General features: G+C 44.0%; 1 protein-coding gene across 7 annotated transcripts in view; it reads right to left on the reverse strand.

The window, feature by feature from the left end:
• Positions 1-309: 309 nt before the first annotated feature.
• Positions 310-21,721, reverse strand: part of LOC148521248 (uncharacterized) — a 38,956-nt gene continuing 17,544 nt past the window's right edge. For all 7 annotated transcript variants that reach the window (XR_015878855.1, XR_015878853.1, XR_015878856.1 and 4 more), the window contains one exon: positions 310-2,198. Coding sequence is in view for 1 of the 7 variants with exons in the window: in XM_088475460.1 (XP_088331586.1) it covers positions 1,961-2,198 (238 nt within the window). In the remaining 6 variants the exon portion in view is untranslated. The remainder of the gene's footprint in view (positions 2,199-21,721) is intronic.

The raw sequence follows: 21,721 nt of genomic DNA on the forward strand, positions 1-21,721 counted from the left end.
ATAACATCATTGTCAGTAAACAATTAAGGATATTGATACTCATTAGCTTACTACAGCAACAAGTTCTTAACTTGAGAAGTATGTTGCAATATTAATAGCAACAATAAATTCCACCTGCATTGTCTGCTAATGTTTGAGAAGTTGTGGAAACATATTAATTTCTTTCTTCCATCATTGCTAAAGTATGTAAAAAAAAGCAATATTTATTATAAGGATGGATACTCTGATGGAAATGGAGTAAGATATTGACACACTCCACTTATTTCCACACTGAATGTGTATGAATTATAACACAGCGAGACTTTGACACAATTTTGATAACATCTTTATTTGAAGTGTATAACAGCAACACACGTTCATTTAAGTGTTATTTCAGTGAAACAGTTTGTGCTTGTTACCATAAATTGCTGAACGCTCTGAGTAGCTCCATCACAATTGACATTTGTGTCTATGAATATATGAATTATAATACAGTGAAACTTAGACACAGTTCTCTCAATATTTGAACCTAATGTGTTTGAAGAACAACATATTGTAATTTGCCACTTTAACAGTATTGGACTGAGATTTTATCCACAGCATATACTATGGATTGGAGCTAATTATATAGTGTAGATGTAACCAGGGCCGGATTTAGGACCACATGGGCCTGGAGCTGAAAATGATCAAGGGCCTATTTTGAGAAGTACAGGAGGTGTGACACCTGTGTAGGTGTAGCCAGTGCCATGTGGGAATGTACACATGCTACACTATCAGCCCCAATGTCTTTCTAAATATGTAATAGAAAAAAAAGCTTAATTTTGTGAGGTAACTAGTAGAAAAATAACATTTTACTACTTATAATTTATGGCTGACCTTGTGGACAGCAAATGGCCAGTCAACATCATGCTGTCATGATGATGGGCCTATTTTTATGTTGAGGCCTGGAGCTGTAGCTCCATCCGCCCCATTGTTAATCTGGCCCTGGATGTAACTAGACACTCTTAACCAACAACAGGCTAATCTATAGCTTAATACATAAGTTTGCTATTACGTTGTTCTTGTGCATATATATTATTAGTATTTTGATGAGTACATTTCTATCTTTCATTTAGGTGTATCAATACCCTATAATATGAACAATAAATTAGTGGACCGGACTTTTTAGTATACATGTGTGTTTTGTTTAATAATTATTTTATCCCTTATATTTCACTGTTTATATAATCCCTACATTGGGATATTTTTAAGAAATGATCTAATAAAAGTTACATATTAATATCCTATACCAATTTTTTTGTACGCCCGTAAATCCAACTCCTATTCTCTTTCCTTATACTGTATGATTCAATTTAGTTGAATAGGGCCGCACCCCCAATTTCCAATTAACTATTAGGATTTTGTTTATATAGGGGGCCATATAATTTATTATTCAGTGTGCAGATACCTCTCCTCCTTCCCCTATCCTCTTATTTAAACATATATAATTAATAAAGATATGCAAATTTCCTGGACTCAGGTCTTCCCGCCTTGCTCAGAATACAAATCAAGGCAAAACGTTTTCATCCCGGTGTTGGACTCTCGCAGGTTTTGGATTCTATATAAGTCCCTCCCGCTGTGAGGTGGGAGCTATTTCACACCGACTCTGACTCGTCTGTGCTGAGCTGTGGGCCTGATTCAGAGTTGGGAATAGAGAGAGAGATAGCACTTAACTGTGTACCTGGGCAAACCACGTTGCAATGCAAGGGGTGTAAATCTATAAAATTTTTTGCATGTAGTGTAAATACTGGCTGCTTTTGCATGTAGCCCACAAATACTGCACAGCTTTATTATTACACTGCACTTTAGATGTCAGTATGGAAACACTCCTCCCAAATCTAAATCTCTCTGCACATTTTAAATCTGCCCCACCTGCAGTGTAGCATGGTTTCACCAAGATGATCAGTTGAGAGAGATATCTCTCTCTATTCACAACTCTGAATCAGGCCCTGTGTGTGCTAACATGTCCAGTGGCTGCTGTGCTGAGTCCATCCTCTCCACCTCCAGTGGCTGCTGTGCTGTGTCCATCCTCTTCGCCTTCAGTTGCTGCTGCTGTGTCTATCCTCTCCACCTGCAGTGGCTGCTGTGCTGTGTCCATCCTCTCCACCTTCAGTGGCTGCTGTGCTGTGTCCATCCTCTTCGCCTTCAGTTGCTGCTGCTGTGTCCATCCGCTCCATGAGCTGCGAATTAAAAAAAAAGCAGAAAAAATATTTTCTTATATTGTTTATACTACTCTTGGCACTGTTCCCCAGTGCCTTTGTTCACATACATATAAAAAGCGATGTGACTGCGCGCAGTGTGAGCTGAGCTGCAAATTAAAAAAGTTTGAAAAAATATTTCTTCTATTGTTTCTACTACATCTGTGCGCTATCCCCGAGTCCGTTTGTTCACATATATATTAACGCTGTGATTGCACACAGTGGGCCTGAATTAGACCCGGACGCTATTTGCATCCGCTCGCTGGCTAAAAGGGGCCGGCTATTTAAATCATGCACTCTCACTGCATCGCGTAAAGCCGCCCACTAAGTAATAGCGAGCGGCCGCACTATGCGCTCGCACCTGTATAAAGACACCCCTTTGCCACTCGCAACACACGTCATCTCCTGCAGTTGTAGGATTAATCGGGAACATCGAGAGCCATCGGATCTGTTCGCAGCGCTTGTGGTAGCCTTTTCCCACCACAACATTGCGAGCAGTTCAGGCTAAAATACAACCCAGTCACGTATGTAATGACCCTACTTTGCTAATTATGCACACCCCTTAAACGCCGTTCTGACGGTCAGGCACGCCTGTGATCGCACATCCACACCCCCGTTTACAAGCACCTTCCCCTGTTACCACCCGCAAACGGCACTATCTGTCACTCAAAATAGTGGCCCGACTGTGGGCTACGGGCGAGCACTTCCCCACCACAATGGCTGGTTCGCACACGTGCATTGCGACTCATATGCATGCGCAGATTGTGAAAAATCGCTCAATGTGGGTGAGCGCAGCATAGCGTCCGGGTCTGAATCAGGCCCAGTGTGAGCTGAGCTGCGAATGAAAAAAAAAGTAGAAAAAAATATTTTCTTATTTTGTTTGCACTACATCTGTGCGCTGTCCCCCAGTGTGTTTGTTCACGTACATATAAAAGCCCCGTATCTCCATGCAGTGTGAGCTGAGGGCCTGATTCAGAGCCGGATGCTCTTTAAGAGCGCTCGATCTGAATCAGGGCGTTTTTTTTTTTTCTGTAGTGGCCTCCAGGCCATTCACTAAGCTGTGGGTGACCACCCATAGCTTTTGCGAGCGGCCAGGTGATGGTCGCGATGGTCTAACAGAGCAGGAAGCTCTCCACTGACATCACTGGTGATGTCAGTGGTGCCTCCCACAAACAGCAGGTGTTTCTTCGGGAACGCCTCCGTTTGTGTAGCCACCCCCCTCCCCTCCTACAAAATGGGGCGAGCTGTTGATCAACATCGACAGCCGCCCCTTTTGTAGTGAGTCCCGGAGCGAGAGAATTTCTCTCTCGCTCCGGGGCTTGCACATTTTTGTTGTGCATTATTATCCTTCAAAACCAGACTCCCTGGTGCACCTCATAAGGGGTGTGTTACCCAATTAGAGGGGAGGGTAGTATGGCCAGCAGGACAGCCTCCTAATATTTGTTACTAGACTGATATGGAGTTAGCTGCTCTGCAGTGCAACTATTAATTTTCTTGGCTTCTCTTTTAACCCTTGTGAGGAATCCTTGGCTATTGACAATGTAATCTTATATCAATCAATTATAATTAATTAATCAATGAATCAATCAATTAATTAATGCACCACTTTTGTCAATTTTGGGTGCTTGTTTTGTAATAGCATTTTCCACTTTTCTGCCTTTTTTAGCCAATATAAAATAATGATTATTCAAGCAATCAATTAATCAATCTCTCTTCCACTACATACTCCACCTCCATCTTCCTGTACTGCCCTTGGGCCTCTGATCTAGTTCTTGATTAATTAAAACATTCTCTAGCATTGTATAGTTTATTTTAAACTGCCATCCTGTCTTCCACTGCAGTGCCACTTTGCTTCCTAGATGTGCCATGTTTTCAGTTGAACCTGCCACGTGTTTGTGCTGCCCACTACTGTCGCTTAGCTTAGTCAGCCAGCTAGCTTGGTGCAACCTTTTGGCCTAAACTGGATGAAAACAATATTGTAAACTGTGAGGTGGTAAAAACTGACTGGAAATGACTGGAAATTAATGTTATTGAGGTTAATAATACCGTGTTAACAAAAACAGGCCCAGATTATGTGATTGTAGTTGTTTTTACCAATTTTTTATGAAAATATAGATCCATAACCAAAGACAAGACATGTGAGGGTGGTTTTGACCAAAAAAAAATCCGACGAATTAGAATAAAAAACCAAAACACTGGGGTCGGCACACATCTCCAATTATTAACAATTATCTTTTTTTTTTTAATAAATATACATATTTAATTTAGATAGTACTGCACAGGAAGTATCATCACGTTACCAGAACAGGGAGTATTGTGTCATTACCAGAGCAAGGAATAATGCCACAATACTTGATAAGTAGCTTCTCCAAATGGGAGTTGTCATGGGTAGTGATCCCATCAGTATACATGGCAAATAAACTTTTCAGGACCTTTCAATGGCAAAAACATAAATTTACCCGCCACTGTGTAATATGCATAAAACGTCTCTTATGAGTGAGCGCTGCTAATAGGCCAGTGTTGTTTGCTTGCCGCCAGGCAAAAATGCACTGAAAAATATAGCTTTTAAAGCACTGGTCAATTGGATTGGTTTGTTGCCATGACATAATGAATTCCTTTGACTAGTAGAAGTGAATCTTCACTATTAGGTCACATGGTACAGATGATAATTTTGTACTATTTTAGGTATTTTGTGGTCTCTATCAATTAAAGCTCCAAGGATACTCAGGTAAGCGTATTCAAAATAACTCCATTAAGCATGAGTTAAGTTACTCTGCAGGGATGCTCTCAGGGATTCCCATGAACCCAGTGGCGTATCTAGGGCATTTGGAGCCAAGGGCAAATTGAAAAATGGAGCCCCCCCCACCCCCCCTAGGTGCACATGCCAAAGGCGATTGCGACAAAAAATTGGCGTGGTCACTTAAAAATTAGGGGTGAGCGGGTTCGGATTTCTGAAATCCGAACCCCCCCGATCCGAGTCAGGCTCGACTTTTCCCGCCTGACTCGGATCTGAAATCGAGGCAAAACGTCATCATCCCGCCTTCCGGGTCTCGTGGGTTTTGGATCCTATATAAGGTACCCGCGTCGGCGCCATTTTCTCACTCGGCTGTGGACAGTGAAGAGGGAGGGTAGGAGTTAGGGCTGGCTGGGCTGTGTAGTGTAGTGTAGTGCAGTGTAGTGTTGTGCTGTGCTGCGCTGTGCTGCTGTTGTCCATAAGGGCTGTGTCCACTCCTCCAAAGTCCATAGGGGCTGGCGGTGTTGTGCTGTGCTGCTGTTGTCCATAGAGGCTGTGTCCACTCCTCCAAAGTCCATAGGGGCTGGCTGTGTTGTGCTGCTGTTGTCCATAGGGGCTGTGTCCACTCCTCCAAAGTCCATAGGGGCTGGCTGGACTGTGTTGTGCAGTCAGTTGTACATAGGGGCTGTGTCCACTACAAAGTCCTGTGCAGAGTCCCAGTCCTAAAGAGGTGCTGCAGTGTTGTCCAGGGGGTGCTCTGTCCATCAGGGGTGCTCCTCCCAAATGCAAAAAAAAAAAAAAATATTTTCTGTGTTTGTGAATTGTGTGCGCAGTAGCCGCACGTGCATCAACAAAGTAGTGCCAAGCGTGCGCCTGTGTCATAAGTAAAGGGCCGGCTGGCTTGACCATTAAAGGGTGCTGTAACCCCCAAAGTACACTCCAAACAAAATAAAAAAATATTTTCTGTGTTTGTGAATTGTGTGCGCAGTAGCCGCACGTGCATCAACAAAGTAGTGCCAAGCGTGCGCCTGTGTCATAAGTAAAGGGCCGACTGGCTTGACCGTTAAAGGGTGTTGTAACCTCCAAAGTACACTCCAAACAAAATAAAAAAATATTTTCTGTGTTTGTGAATTGTGTGCGCAGTAGCCGCACGTGCATCAACAAAGTAGTGCCAAGCGTGCGCCTGTGTCATAAGTAAAGGGCCGGCTGGCTTGACCATTAAAGGGTGCTGTAACCCCCAAAGTACACTCCAAACAAAATAAAAAAATATTTTCTGTGTTTGTGAATTGTGTGCGCAGTAGCCGCACGTACATCAACAAAGTAGTGCCAAGCGTGCGCCTGTGTCATAAGTAAAGGGCTGGCTGGCTTGACCATTAAAGGGTTGCTGTAACCCCCAAAGTACACTCCAAACAAAATAAAAAAATATTTTCTGTGTTTGTGAATTGTGTGCGCAGTAGCCGCACGTGCATCAACAAAGTAGTGCCAAGCGTGCGGCTGTGTCATAAGTAAAGGGCCGGCTGGCTTGACCATTAAAGGGTGTTGTAACCCCCAAAGTACACTCCAAACAAAATAAAAAAATATTTTATGTGTTTGTGAATTGTGTGCGCAGTAGCCGCACGTGCATCAACAAAGTAGTGCCAAGCGTGCGCCTGTGTCCCATAAATAAAGGGCCGGCTGGATTGACTGCTAAAGGGTGCTGTAACCCCCAAAGGGCACTCCAAACAAAATAAAAAATTTCTTTCTGTGTTTGTGAATTGTGTGCAATGTGGCTGCACGTGCATCAACGAAGGAGCAGCGCCAAGTGTGCGCCTGTGTCCCATAAATAAAGGGCCGGCTGGATTGACCGCTAAAGGGTGCTGTAACCCCCAAAGGGCACTCCAAAGAAAATAAAAAAAATTTTTCTGGTGTTTGTGAATTGTGTGCACTGTGGCTGCACGTGCATCAACAAAGGAGCAGCGCCAAGCGTGCGCCTGTGTCCCATAAGTAAAGGGCCGGCTGGCTCATTTCATAAAGGGTGGTGTAACCCACAAAGTGCACTAGTCTCCAATAAAAATAAAAAATTATTTTCTGTGTTTGTGTGCGCCTTAGCCGCACGTATATATCAATATAACATAAATGGAGGACCAAACTTTCTCCGATAAAAATAAAATAGAGAAAGATCAAGAACCACTTCCTCCTAGTGCTGAAGCTGCTGCCACTAGACATGACATAGACAAAAACATGCCATCAACGTCGTCTGCCAAGGCCGATGCCCAATGTCATAGTAGAGGGCACATACAATCCCAAATGACAAAGTTCAGGAAAATTACCTTGAAAAAACATTTAAATCATCTGAAGAGAAACGTAAACTTGCCAATATGCCATTTACGACACGGAGTGGCAAGGAATGGCTAAGGTCTTTCCCTATGTTCATGACTAGTGGTTCAGCTTCACATGACGATGGAAGCCCTCCTCCCACTAAAAAAATCAAACGAGTTAAGCTGGCAAAAGCACAGCGAAGAACTGTGTGTTCTAAGAAGATATCACAAATCCCCAAGGAGAGTCCAAGTGTGGTGGTGGTTGCGTTGCCTGACCTTCCCAGCACTGGACGGGAAGAGGTGGATCTTTCCACCATTTGCATGCCCCCTGCAAGTGCTGAAAGGAGCACCCACAGTCCACTTGCTGATATGCAAATTGAAGATGTCACTGTTGAAGTTCAACAGGATGAGGATACTGGTGTAGCTTGCGCTGAGGAGGAAGTTGGCGAGGAGGATTCTGATGGTGATGTGGTTTGTTTAAATCAGGCTCCGGGGGAGACAGTTGTTCTCCGTGGGATGAAAAAGCCCATCACGGTCATGCCTGGGCAGAAGACCAAACATTCCACCTCTTTGGTCTGGCAATATTTCTATCCAAATCCGGACAACAACTGTCTTGCCATATGTACCATATGTAAAGGTGAAATAAGTAGGGGTAGGGACATTAACCACCTAGGAACATCCTCCCTTACACGGCACCTGCAGCGTGTTCATAAAAAGTTACTGTCAAGTTCAGAAACTTTGGCTAAGACCGTAAGCAGTCCAGGGACACCTAAATCCCGTTGTCCTGTTGTATCCAAGCGCCTGCAAACCACACCGTCAACTCCCTCCTCATCAATTTCCTCCTTAGTCAGGATCGGAAGTAGTCCTGCAGGCCATGTCACTGGCATGACTGACTCTCCTATCCGGGATTCCTCCGGAGGATCCTGCATTGCTACACCTCCTGCTGCCGCTGCTGCTGTTGCTGCTGCTGGGAGTCGTTCATCATCCCAGAGAGGAAGTAGGAACACCACTACTTTTACTAAACAATTGACCCTCCAACAGTCCTTAGCGAGGAGGATGAAGTACGACAGCAGTCATCCTGAAGCAAAACATATAACTGAGGCCTTGACTGCTATGTTGGTGTTAGACGTGCGTCCGGTATCCGCCATTAGTGCAGTGGGATTTAGACAATTGATGGAGGTAGTGTGTACCCGGTTCCAAATCCCATCTAGATTCCACTTCACCATGCAGGCGATACCGAGACTGTACAGAAACGTCAGAAAAAGTGTCCTCAGTGTCCTGAAAAATGCCATTGTACCCAATGTCCACTTAACCACGGACATGTGGACAAGTGGAACAGGGCAGACTAAGGACTATATGACTGTGACAGCCCACTGGGTAGATGTATCACCTTACGCAGCAACAGCAGCAGCGTCACCAGTAGCAGCATCTCAGAAACACCAGCTCGTTCCAAGGCAGGCTACGCTGTGTATCACCGGTTTCAGTAAGAGGCACACCGCCGACAACCTCTTAGAGAAACTGAGGGAAATCATCGCCCAGTGGCTTACCCCACTTAGACTCTCCTGGGGATTTGTGATATCTGACAACGCCACCAATATTGTGCGGGCATTACATCTGGGCAAATTCCAGCACGTCCCATGTTTTGCTCACACAATAAACTTGGTGGTGCAGAATTTTCTGAAAAGCGACAGGGGCGTGCAGGAGACGCTTTGGGTGGCCCGAAAAATTTCTGGCCACTTTCGCCATTCAGCGACTGCGTGCCGAATACTGGAGCACCAGCAAACACTCTTGAACCTGCCCCGCCATCACATGAAGCAAGAGGTTGTGACGCGGTGGAACTCAACCCTCTATATGCTTCAGAGGATGGAGGAGCAGCAAAAGGCCATACAAGCCTATACATCCACCTATGACATAGGCAAAGGAGGGGGTATGCACCTGACTCAAGCGCAGTGGAGAATGATTTCCATGTTGTGCAAGGTTCTCTAGTCCTTCGAACTTGCCACACGTGAAGTCAGTTCAGACACTGCCAGCTTGAGTCAGGTCATTCCCCTCATCAGGCTTTTGCAGAAGCAGCTGGAGAAAGTGAAGGAGGAGCTAAGACGGAGCGATTCCGCTCGGCATGTGGGACTTGTGGATGAAGCCCTTCATTTGCTTTGCCAGGATTCCAGGGTGGTCAATCTGTTGAAATCAGACCACTACATTTTGGCCACCGTGCTCGATCCTAGGTTTAAAGCCTATGTGGTGTCTCTCTTTCCGGCTGACACAAGCCTGCAGAGGTGCAAAGACCTGCTGGTGAACACACTGTCAGCTGAAGCGGAACGTGACACGTCAACAGCTCCTTCTTCATTTTCTCCCGCAACTGGGGCTGCCAGGAAAAAACTTAGGTATCCTAAGCAACCCGCTGGCGGTGATGCAGGGCAGGCAGGACCAAGTTTGGACATCTGGTCCGGACTGAAGGACCTGGCAACAATTTCTGACATGTCTACTGTCACTACATAAGATACTGTCACCATTGACAGAATGGTGCAGGATTACATCGGTGACAGCATCCAAGTAGGCATGTCAGACAGTCCATACCTGTACTGGCAGGAAAAAGAGGCAATTTGGAGGCCCCTGTACAAACTGGCTCTATTTTACCTGAGTTGCCCCCCCTCCAGTGTGTACTCCGAAAGAGTGTTTAGTGCAGCCGGGAACCTTGTCAGCGAAAGGCGTAGGAGGTTGCTTCCACAAAATGAGGAGAAGATGATGTTCATCAAAATGAATTATCAACTCTTCCAGGGAGACCAGCCTCCAGAACGTACAGAGGGACCTGTGGTGGTGGATTCCGGTGGGGACGAGTTAATACTCTGTGAGGATGAGGATGTACACAACACTGAAGAGGGTGAGGAATCGGTGGATGAGGAGGATGAGGACATCTTGCTTCCGTAGAGCCAGTTTGTGCAGGGACAGATTAATTGCCAGCTTGTTTTGTGGGGGCCCAAACGAACCAGTCATGTGGCAGACCCTGGCGCTGAAATGATTGTTTTTTTAAAGTGTGCATGTCCTGTTTATACAACATATCCAAGGACAATTCCATCTTGCACCTCTTTTCTTTCTTTGCATTATGTACTGTTTGGGGCCTAGTTTTTCAAACTGCCATCCTGTCTGCCACTGCAGTGTCACTCCTAGATGGGCCACGTGTTTGTGCCGCCCACTTGTGTCGCTTAGCATAGTCATCCAGCTACCTCGGTGCAACCTTTTAGACATTAAAACACTATTGTGAGGTGTGAGGTGTTCAGAATAGACTGGAAATTAGTGGAAATTAAGTTTATTGAGGTTAATAATAGCATAGGAGCAGAAAAACCCACAAATTCTGTGATTTTAGCTGTTTTTATGCTTTTTTTCAAAAAAATCCAGATCCAAAAAAATCCAGATCCAAAACACAAAACCCAGAACCCAAAACATGGAAGGGTGGTTTTGGCAAAACCAATCCAGATCCAAAACACGAAGAAAGATCCAGATCCAAAACCAAAACACAAAACACGAAAAGTGGCCGGTGCACACCCCTAGTTACTACAGAGATGAGAGTGGAAAATGTGCTACTACACAGGTGAGGGAGGGGAATGTCAAATGTGTTCACAGGGTGAATTAAGGGAATGTGTTAAAACACGGGCGAGGGAGGGGAATGTGATACTATAGGGGTGAGGGGGGTAATGTATTACTACAGAGATGGAGGGGAATAAGTTACTACAGGTGTGAGTGAGGGTAATGTGTTACTATAGGTGTGATGGATTGTATTTCTACAGAGGTGAGGGAGGGGAATGTCGAATGTGTTACAACACGGGCGAAGGAGGGAAAGGTTATTACAGAGGTGAGGGAGTGGAATGTGCTAGTACACAGATGAGGAAAGGTAATGTCTTACTATAGCAGTGATGCAATACTATAGAGGTGAAGGATTCATGTGTTATTGGTAAAACAGTGTACATCTGCTAGTAGCCTATACAGTATCACTGTTTTTATTTTACTTTAATTGATAAGCTCTCGATTTGCTTGTGTGTATAGCATGCCTAGAAACTTTGCCTGCAGTACAGTAGTAGTAGTAATAATAATAATAATAATAATAATAATAATAATATGTAGCTATAACCAAAAGACTCAAGGCGCTTTAAAGAAATCATGAACATAACACAAAGGTTTAAAACTGCAGAAAATACAGAAACAATGAATATAAAACAGAGTTTTAGGTTTGCAGAAAATTCAGAAAGCCATGAGCATAATACAGAGTTATGGCAGGCATTTCAGTTAATCGGTTCCAAGAATTATTCATCCTACACTCAAAGGTACCAAATGAGGTAGCCATCTTGGGCACACTACATAGATTACACTGGGTGGAATAGGCAACACTTGGAAGAGATGACACAATCACAGAGCTACAGAATACTGAAGAGATATTACACTATCCTTACAAAATCATAAATTCCATGGAGAGTTTATCCTACCCGCAAGAGTGCCAGGTGAGGCAGCCACCTTGGGACTACATTGTTTACAATGTGCAAAATAAGCAATACACAGAAATAAGGGTAAAATGGACAGACACTAACAAGATACTTACTGAATAAATAGTTCCACTTGTTGTTTATCCTCCCCATGAAAGTGCCAGACGAGGCTGCCGTCTGGGGAGGACACTACATAGTTTACAGTGAGCAGGATAAGCATCTCAGACTATGGGCCTGATTCAGAAAGCATCGCGACTGCGATTACGCACTCAATCAGGACAGCGATCACAGTGACTACGCAGACCCATCGCAGAGTGATTGACAGGAAGTGCCGTTTGTGGGTGATGACAGGGGGGTTGTCAGCAAAACGCAGGTGTGCCAGTGCATTCGAAAGCCATTGCAGGGGCGTACATAAATTATCCACTGAGACGCCATATGCAGCTTGAGTACTCATAGCGTGCGATGAAATTAGCAATTCCTGTGTTTGCTGAAAGTCTGTGTATTATGACCAAAAATGTAAACAATTTAGGTTTTAGATACTATAATTGACAGAACATGCAATTAACATTATTGGAGACAAATGGGTTTTAATACTTTCTGAATAAAGTAACCTTATTCTTATTTATGCAACCATAGAGATAGTTTGTTACAAAATACAGTGGTATTCTAATACGACTCATCCATTATAAAACAGAATATCATCATATTATTGCATAACTTGTTACAGCAAATACATATACTGTATATCCATTTAATTATGATTAAGTAAATATGAGGATAAGAAATAAGAGGACTTTTAATTATTATGTAAATAAGTTATGCAAAAGCTTCAATATTACTAAGAGAGGATAATATCTATCTAATTTCTTAAGTCATGTAGCCAAATAATGATCTGTTTCTATAAATGGCCCAAGGTCTTAGGATTCAAATGGTAAGAGGATTGGGGCAGTTTTAACAGGACACAATGGAACAAGGCATGAGCAGCTTAATGTGAGATTCGGCACTCCTCTTTAAAGTTGTAATGTACAGAGAATATGATATTCTGTGAAACTAAACAGGAATGTGTGAATCATGTAGAATCAGTGGCAGAGACTCAATTATCTGGCAATGCACAGTTTATAAGGAAAATACTCTTCATTTGTTGTATATGACATTTTTTGGTATGTCTGTACTTTTTGTTCATGAGTTCCAAGGATTATTCACCCTATCATGTTCCAGTGTTAATTGTGCTACTGAAATTGTAGACTTTGTCCTACAAATTGGAATAATGAAAAAAAGGTTATCAATTTTAGAATCTTCAGGAAGCCCCATTATTTTATACATTTTCTGTGACTGTTTTACTGGGGATACATTATCAAGTTACTCTACCCAAGTTAAATTTATTTTGATTTTCAGGACAAATAGCGCTATATTTGGTACCATAATTAAATACTGTAAATACAATTTTAATTTCTTGATATTTTATTAGAAATAATATAAATAAAATGACATACATTTTTAAAATAGAATGTTGGGGAACATTTGTAAAAATTTTCTATTTGGTGAAATAGATTAATTGGCTTCCAAGAAAAATTAACCCTAGTGTATATATGTGTGAGCATGTGGGAGGGAATATGGATTGCAAACTCCACTGGTGCAGGGACTGATGTGAATGGCCAAAATATTCTCTGTAGAACACTGCGAAATATGTCTGCGCTATATATAATTACAGCCCCAGCTGGTTCAGCCTGGTGCTGGGTCATGGAAAATAGGGAGAATCCCACAAAATTTTTTCCCTCAATCATCCATGACCAGATCAGGCTAAAAGGCTTGTTAAGGATTTAAGGTAGACCCCACACCTTTTTTTCATAGTGATCTGTGCGTGCTTCTCCCAAACACAAATGTCTCAGGCAGATCTATTGTTTGGGTGCATTCAAAGTTGATTTTGCGTCTACTTTCAAAACAACTGTTAGTAAATGGGTGCTTTGTATAGAAGACTATTTAAAAGTATTGATGTTTGGGTCGATGGTCTATTGTAATCTAAAGTCAGTTTTGCTTTTAGTAAATGTCCAATTTGCAAAATCAACTCAAAGTAGACTCAAAAAACAATTTGACCCTTAGTACATATACTTTCTGATCTGGATTTTCCGGACCAGAATCTCCCTTTCCTGCATAAAAAAAAAATTATAACAATTATTTTATGAGAAAACTTGGGGGTCAAATGTGTTTTTGTAACGTCACCACAATCATCCTCACTTGTATGTATCAAAATTATCCCAGAGCGAATATTTTTGACTCCAGTTTGACTGTTTTGCCTTCAATTTCTCGGCTCCTTTACATTTGGAGCAAGGTTCATCAAAGCCTTCGGAAGGTCTCTCTCCGGTCCAAGGAGTCTGCTGATAGGCATTGGAGGTCATGTGTGTTTAAGAAGGGCGATTTGGTTTGGCTTCCTACGAAAAACATCAAGCTTCATCAACCTAATCAGAAATTAGGTCCTAGGTTTATTGGCCCATTTCGCATCATTGCTCAGGTGACTCTGGTAGCTTTCAAGCTTCAATTACCCAAGTCTCTCCGCATCAACAATATCTTTCACTCTTCCTTATTCAAACCAGTCTTCAGCTCTGTCAAATTCAAGCCCAAGTTTCCATCCAGACCTGCTTCGATTGTGGTCCACAGTCAACATGAATTTGTCATTGAGAAGATCTTGGACTCTAGGATTTCCAGGGGTCATTTGCGGTTTTTGGTCCACTGGAAGGGCTATGGCCAGAGGAATGCTCCTGGGTCCCTGAGAGTGTCCTACATGCTCCTAGGCTGAAGAGACTTTTCTTCCCAAATTTTCCTGACAAACTTGGTTATGGGGCTTCTTCAACACCGATTCCAGGGAGAGGTACTGTTACAATTCACGGTCACGACTTGCTTCCCTCTAGCAATTTACCTCTTTCTGGCAGTCTGGTTCCAGTTCCGTTGGTTGCTAGGCGATCTGGACACCACAGAATGTCACGTGCTGTCCACACCTCGGCATGATTGGTTCCTTCTCCTTTTTGTATACGCTGGCCTTTTGCTGCCTCGCCGACTATAGCATTCCTTGTGGATTTCTCAACTCTGCTGCATGGTCAGCGTTCTCATCTTTCCTGGTTGTAGCTCATGCTGTTTCCCCGGCTTTCAGCTGCTCCGTCAGCCTCCTAGCTGCTACTGGCTTCCAAGCCGCCCCACTGGCTCTCCAGCCGTTCCTTCAGTCTTCAAGCTACCATCGGCTTTCAAAGCTGCATCACTGGCTTCCAAGCCACTACATCAACTCTTCAAATTGTACTACTGGCTTTAGCCACACCATCGGTGTACAGTGCCACAATGTCGGCTCCTAAAGCCGCCTCACTGGCTTCCAAGCCACTACATCAATTCTTCAAATATGTACTACCAGCTTTAGCCGCACAATCAGCGTACAAAGTCGCAACATCAGCTCTCAAAGCCGCATCACTGGCTTCCAAGCCACTACATCAACTCTTGAATTGTACTACTGGCTTTAGCCACACCATCGGTATACAGCCCCAGAATATTGGCCCTTAAAGCCGCCTCACTGGCTTCCAAGCCACTACATCAATTCTTCAAATTGTACCACCAGCTTTAGCAGCACCATCAGCGTACAAAGTCGCAATATCAGCTCTCAAAACCGCATCACTGGCTTCCAAGCCACTACATCAACTCTTCAAATTGTACTACCAGCTTTAGCCGCACCATCAGTGTTCAAAGCTGCACCATCTGCTCTCAAATCTGCATCACTGGCTTCCAAGCTACTGCATCATCTCTTCAAATTGTACTACCGGCTTTAGCCACACCATCAGCGTACAAAGCCACACAATCGGCATACAATGCCGCACCATCAGTGTACAACACCGCATCATTGGCTCTCAAAGCCACATCAATGGCTTCCAAACCACTTCATCAATTCTTCAAATTGTATTGCCGGCTCTCATAGCCGCACCATGGGCTTCCTAGCCGTACTACTGACTTTGTTCCCAGTATCCAGTATCTCCTGATATTCTCTGATTTTGAAGGTAATCAGTGTAAACCTCTACTACCCCAAGCATTAAGTCCAGGCGGGCACTTAAGTACCGGTGAACATCTTCCAGTTCTAAAAGAACAGCGGGTGGCTGTTAGTGGCAGAAGACCTCGCTAGCCTGGGTTCTAGGGGTTTAAATGATTGAAGCAGCAGACTCTGTGAAAACTAGGGATGTGTGCTGGACCATTTTTGCCGGATTTGGTTCTAATTCGTCATCCGGCTTTGGATTTGAATTTGCCAAACTGTGGTGACTGGCTTTGGATTTGGATTTGGATTTTTTTTACAAAAATTGACAAAAAAAGCTAAAATCACATAAATTGGTCCTTTTTTTCTTCTTAGAGTATCATTAACCTCAATAACATTAATTTTCAGTCATTTATAGTCAATTTAGACCACCCCACAGCTTATCATATAATTTTCAACATTATTGGCCAAAGGTTGCAGTGAGCTGACTGGTTACTAAATGACAAAGCAGTGGCGCAGCGGCACAGACACCACAATTTAAAGCACATCTAAGCAACATTGCCACACAGCAGTGGCAGAAATGAACAGTAGTGCACCCACCCAGTGGGGTACGGCCAGCTGAATCACAGTACTTGTTACATAGTGGGCTACGGCCCTAGGAGTCACAGTGCACAATCTTATTCACATCACACCGCACATAGGCCCTGATTCACATTACAACATAAAGTATTGTTTTATTTATGTTACAACACACAGCAGTGCCCCTTTTTCACAATGCCCACAGTAGTGCCCCTTTTACACAATGCCCACAGTAGTGACCCTTTTACACAATGCCCACAGTAGTGACCCTTATACACAAAGCCCACAGTAGTAATGCCCCTTATACAATGCCCACAGTAGTAGTGCCACTTATACAATGCACCCAGCAGTGGTGTCCCTTACACAATGGCCCCAGTAGTGGTGCCCCTATGCAGGACCCCTTAGTAGTAGGGCTCCTATGCAGTTCCCCCAGTAGTAGTATGCCCCCAGTAGTAGGCCCCCATTAGCATGCCCCCCAGTAGTATGCCCCCCCGTAGCAGTGCCCCCATTAGCAGGCCCCCAGTAGTAGTGCCCCCATTAGCAGGCCCCCAGTAGTAGTGCCCCCATTAGCATGCCCCAAGTAGTATGCCCCCCAGTAGCAGTGCCCCCAGTAGTAGTGCACCAGTAGTAGTGCCCCCAGTAGTAGTGCCCCCGTTAACATGCCCCCAGTAAAAGTGCCCCCATTAACATGCCCCCAGTAGTGGTATGCACCCCATTAACATGCCCCCAGTAGTGGTATGCCCCCCATTAGCAGGCCCCCAGTAGTAGTATGCCCCCCCTTAGCAGGCCTCAGTAGTAGTAGTGCCCCCATTAGCAGGCCCCCAGTAGTAATATGCCCCCCCTTAGCAGGCCCCCAGTAGTAATATGCCCCCCACTAGCAGGCCCCCAGTAATAATATGCCCCCCTTAGCAGGTCCCCAGTAGTAATATGCCCCCCCTTAGCAGGCCCCCAGTAGTAATATGCCCCCCCTTAGCAGGCCCCCAGTAGTAATATGCCCCCCCTTAGCAGGCCCCCAGTAGTAATATGCCCCCCCTTAGCAGGCCCCCAGTAGTAGTAGTGCCCCCACTTAGCAGACCCCCAGTAGTACTATACCCCCCATTAGCAGGCCCCTAGTAGTAAATATGCCCCCCCACTAGCAGGCCCCCAGTAGTAGTATACCCCTCATTAATGCCCCCTTACACACACGCATAAAAAAAAAAAAAAAAAAAACTTACCTGAATCCCCGCTCCCGCCACCATCCGCTCTGCTCTGCTGTCACGCGCTGAGGAGGGAGCCGGAAGACGGAGCTCATGAGTGAGCTCCAACCGGCTCCCTACATACAGCAGCCAATGAGAGTCCTACTGACTCTCATTGGCTGCTATTACAAACACACAGCTGCCGCTGGCGGCTGTGTGTTTGATCTGTGTAGGGCAGACCGCTATCACAGCAGTCTGCCCTACACTAGAGGAGCCCTGACGTCGGATTCTCTTGCGAGAATCCGACATCAGGGAGCTACGGCTCATCCTCCAACGGGGATCCGAGTCAGGCGGGAAACACCCGAACAGCATTGGATTCCCAACATTGGATTCCCAATGTTCGGAGCGGTTCGGATTCCACAGAATCCGAACCGCTCATCTCTAGTGAAAACAAATACTTGTGTCATTCTCAAAACTTCATTGTGACAACTAATTCTGTTGCTGAAAAAGGGAGAATGGTTTTGAAATTACCTTCCCTTAAAGTCCATTTCTTGATTAATGGAATAGAAATGTAAACAAAACACTTTTTTTGGGGAGGAAATAAAGCGGAAATCTTATTTGATTGATTTCTGCGGTTGTTAAAAACCTGGAGAAATCAGGATACTAAAAATTTCCCATACATCGATGTGACCAGTCGCAGATGTCTTGGCTTTATATATATCTTCAACAATTAGAGGCAATACGAGGCTCATATTTTATTTTGTTTGGTTTCCTAATAGGTGCTGGGAACTTATAATAACCATGAGTGGAGTGCTTACACTAGTTGGTGTTATAATTTCCACACAGTGGATATTTAATACACATTTTCCTGCATGAGAACACATGCACGTATATATCAGTTTTACACTATTTGTGTTGTTTTATTTTGCTTCCATGTTTCCACATTGCACGAATATAGTATGAAGATCCCCTGAATTCACAAACAGGGAGGCATAGGAATCTCAAGGAACAAAATTTTGTTTACAGTCAAAGGCCCTCATTCAGAGCCGGACGCTCTGAGCAGAGCGCTCGCTCTGAATGAGGGCCGTCCTCCATAAAAATGGAGCGTCCTCCTGGACGCTCGTATAGCTGTGGGTCACCACCCACAGCACATACGAGCGTGCAGGATGATGGTCGCGATGGTCTTGACCATCGCGACCATCGCCAGTGCGACCAGAAGCCTGTGGTCGGGTTTTTCGACCACAAGCTCCGGAGTGATTTTGGCTCTATCAGAGCCAAAATCACTCCCACTGACATCACTAGTGATGTCAGTGGGCCGGCTTCTGACGGTAGGCGTTCCCTTGGGAACGCCCCCGTCTGGGAGGCACGCCCCCGGCACGCCCACCAAAGGGGGCGTGCTGTCAATCAACATCGACAGCACGCCCCCTTTGATCAGACACAACGAGCTAAGGAAAGTCCTTCGCTCGTCGCGTCTCGCGCATGCGCACGACGGAGCTCCCTCCGTCGTGCGTATGCTCAGTGCACACCATCGACCCACTTGCGAGCGGACAGCCGCTCGCGAGTGGGTCTGAATCAGGCCCAAAGTTCTTTTAAGATATTGAAGTTCTTTTGATAACTGGACACTTGCACTGAAGGCGCTATTTATTCACTCTATATATATATATGTAACACGGGGTATAGAAATGAGGACTCCAGAAAGGCAGGTACTCGGTGAAGCAGTGTCTTTTTAATGGCAGCAAACACAGCACCCTAGCATATGTGGGCATAGGCCTGGATATACAAAGGCACATAACAGAAAATAAAAGAATTAACATAAAAGTAAATGACCCAGCACTCCTTGTGCTTAAAAGTCAGCAGTTACAATATCTGTGGACCTTCCAGGACCTGGCACCCTAATGCTAACCACCACCCCCTGGCCTGGCCAGCTTATCCAGCATCAGGAGCAAGGAGCGACAGGTGTGTGAGAGTTTTAAACCCTTCCTGTGTTCCGATGATTATTCCAGCCGGGTCTGTGTAAATGTAAAAACCTGGAATTCTACACCTCCACTGCTAATGCAGAACGCACAGGTTTCACTCCAGCCTCCCTTAGAGAGGGCTGATCCCACCAGAATGTGGGTAATTCAGGTGAGAGACAACCCCTCTCACCACAATATATATATATATATATACACTCAAATATGCATATATTTATATACTGTATATAGTTATATATAGTAAGAGCTGGACAGGCTAGGATTTATTTTTATGATTTTGTTTATTTTGCTACACAAATAAATGGATACTTGTTCCAAGGCCCTGGACTGGTGTGATACTGATAGGCTGCTGCATGCAGAGTGCGGCCGTTTACCCCAGGAAATGACACTCTGGTGGAAAATTTAAGAATTGTACTTAAACTGCAACCATAAAAATGTATGTGAAGAATTTTTATTTTTTGCTGGTTCGGAAAGACTGTTATGCTGTGAAATACCTGGTGCTGTCATTGTCAGATGCTTAGGAAAGCCAGATTCTGCTTCCCACCAACACCATGAGATAAGATGGAAGTAATTGTTAAGGCGCCCCTATGGGCTACAGAGACTCAGCAGGAAGTTAACAGGGTTTAGCAATTGGCCATTGAGGAGGCCTGGTGGCAACTGCAATTGGAAGATGGGATCTGGAGGCAACAGCAGTTGGCCATTGATAAACTTCGGAAGCAACAACAAACAGATGCTGAAGAAAAATAGAGACAGCAGCAACAAGACTGCAAAGCCTTAAAAGAGGTGATGCAGCATCTGACAGCACTGTCTGGAAATGCTTCCACAGAAGTCACAACTTGCTCCAGCTCCATGCAGGCTGTTCATGTTTTTGCAAAAGACGATCAAATGTTATAATGTTGAAGACTATTTAACAACTGTTGAAAGAACAGCTAAGAAGTTGGCCTAAAAATCAGTGGGCAGGCCTTTTCGCACCCTTCCCATCAGGGTAACCACAAAAGGCATATTTTTACTTGAGTCTTACTAATACCAAGGACTATGACAAACTAAATACTGAAATTTGAATCTGCTTAGGTGTAAAGATGTATGTTACAGCATAATGATGTTGTTGAAAGAGCCATGGGTACAATAAGCTTAAGTGTGGAACAACATGTGTATTCTATTACACATGGTAAAAAATGTCAGCAAAGGATATTATTTGTACCAGACCTTGGAAATAACTTAATCGCCATCAGTATCCTTGAGAAGAAAACTACAAAATCAACTTCGTAGAAGGCAAGTGTACTGTGCATAAAAAGAAAGGGACAATAATATGCCAGCAAATCTATGTCTTAGATACGGACCAGTGTTATGCGATGGCTGCTGCTGACTGTAGTCAAATTATGGAACTGTGGCATAGGCGATTGAGATATTTAAGATATGAGTGTGACAGTTCCATCAAGGGTAAGCAAACCCGATGTACCTTTCCAAAATCAGCAACTAGAGCTGAGGCACCACTGTCATTGGTGCAATCAGATGTATGTGGTCCTATGGAACATTAATCGTTTAATGGATTCAGGTATTTCATGACACTAAGAGACGATTTTACAAGGATGACCCATGTGTACTTCCTAAGAGCAAAAAGTGAAGTGATACACAAAATTGCAGACTACAAATATTTAGTAGAAACTCAAATAGATTACAAACTAAAGATTTTATGATCAGACAATGAAGGAGAGTACCAGAGCAAAGGTTTTTTGGACTTCATGAGAAAGTATGGAATGCAGCATCAGCTAACCATGGCATATACGCCAGAGCAAAATGGTGTATGTGAGCGTGCAAATCGTACTACAGTATAGTGAAAAGATCCTGTGTAATGCTGAATAATGCTGGTCTTGAAAATACATTTTGGGCTAAGGCAGTTCAAACGGTTGTTTTTTCTAGAGAACAATGCACCCACTGGGCAGCGAAAGGGAAAACACTGATTGAAGGGTGGACTGGTAAGATACCTGACATAAGACTATTTGGTTGCAAATCACAAGAATGCATGCAGATTTGCAGTTGCGATCGTTGCTGAATCAGGCCCTTACATCACAAGCACTGAGTGCATTTCGTGAAAATGTGGTGATTAATTATGCTTGTTGTTATTATTGCTTGAAGCTTTTATTATGTTTGATTACAGGAAGTTTTGAGAAAGTTTGAGATATTTAAAACTCGTAACAAGAGACATCTTGAAGCAAGGGAGGTGTTCACACAAAGTTAAATAGTTACAAGCTGTCTTTTAACTGAGTATAAT

The sequence above is a fragment of the Taudactylus pleione genome, unplaced genomic scaffold (assembly GCF_031769625.1).
Source record: "Taudactylus pleione unplaced genomic scaffold, aTauple2 ptg000172l, whole genome shotgun sequence".
NCBI classification, from domain to species: domain Eukaryota; kingdom Metazoa; phylum Chordata; class Amphibia; order Anura; family Myobatrachidae; genus Taudactylus; species Taudactylus pleione.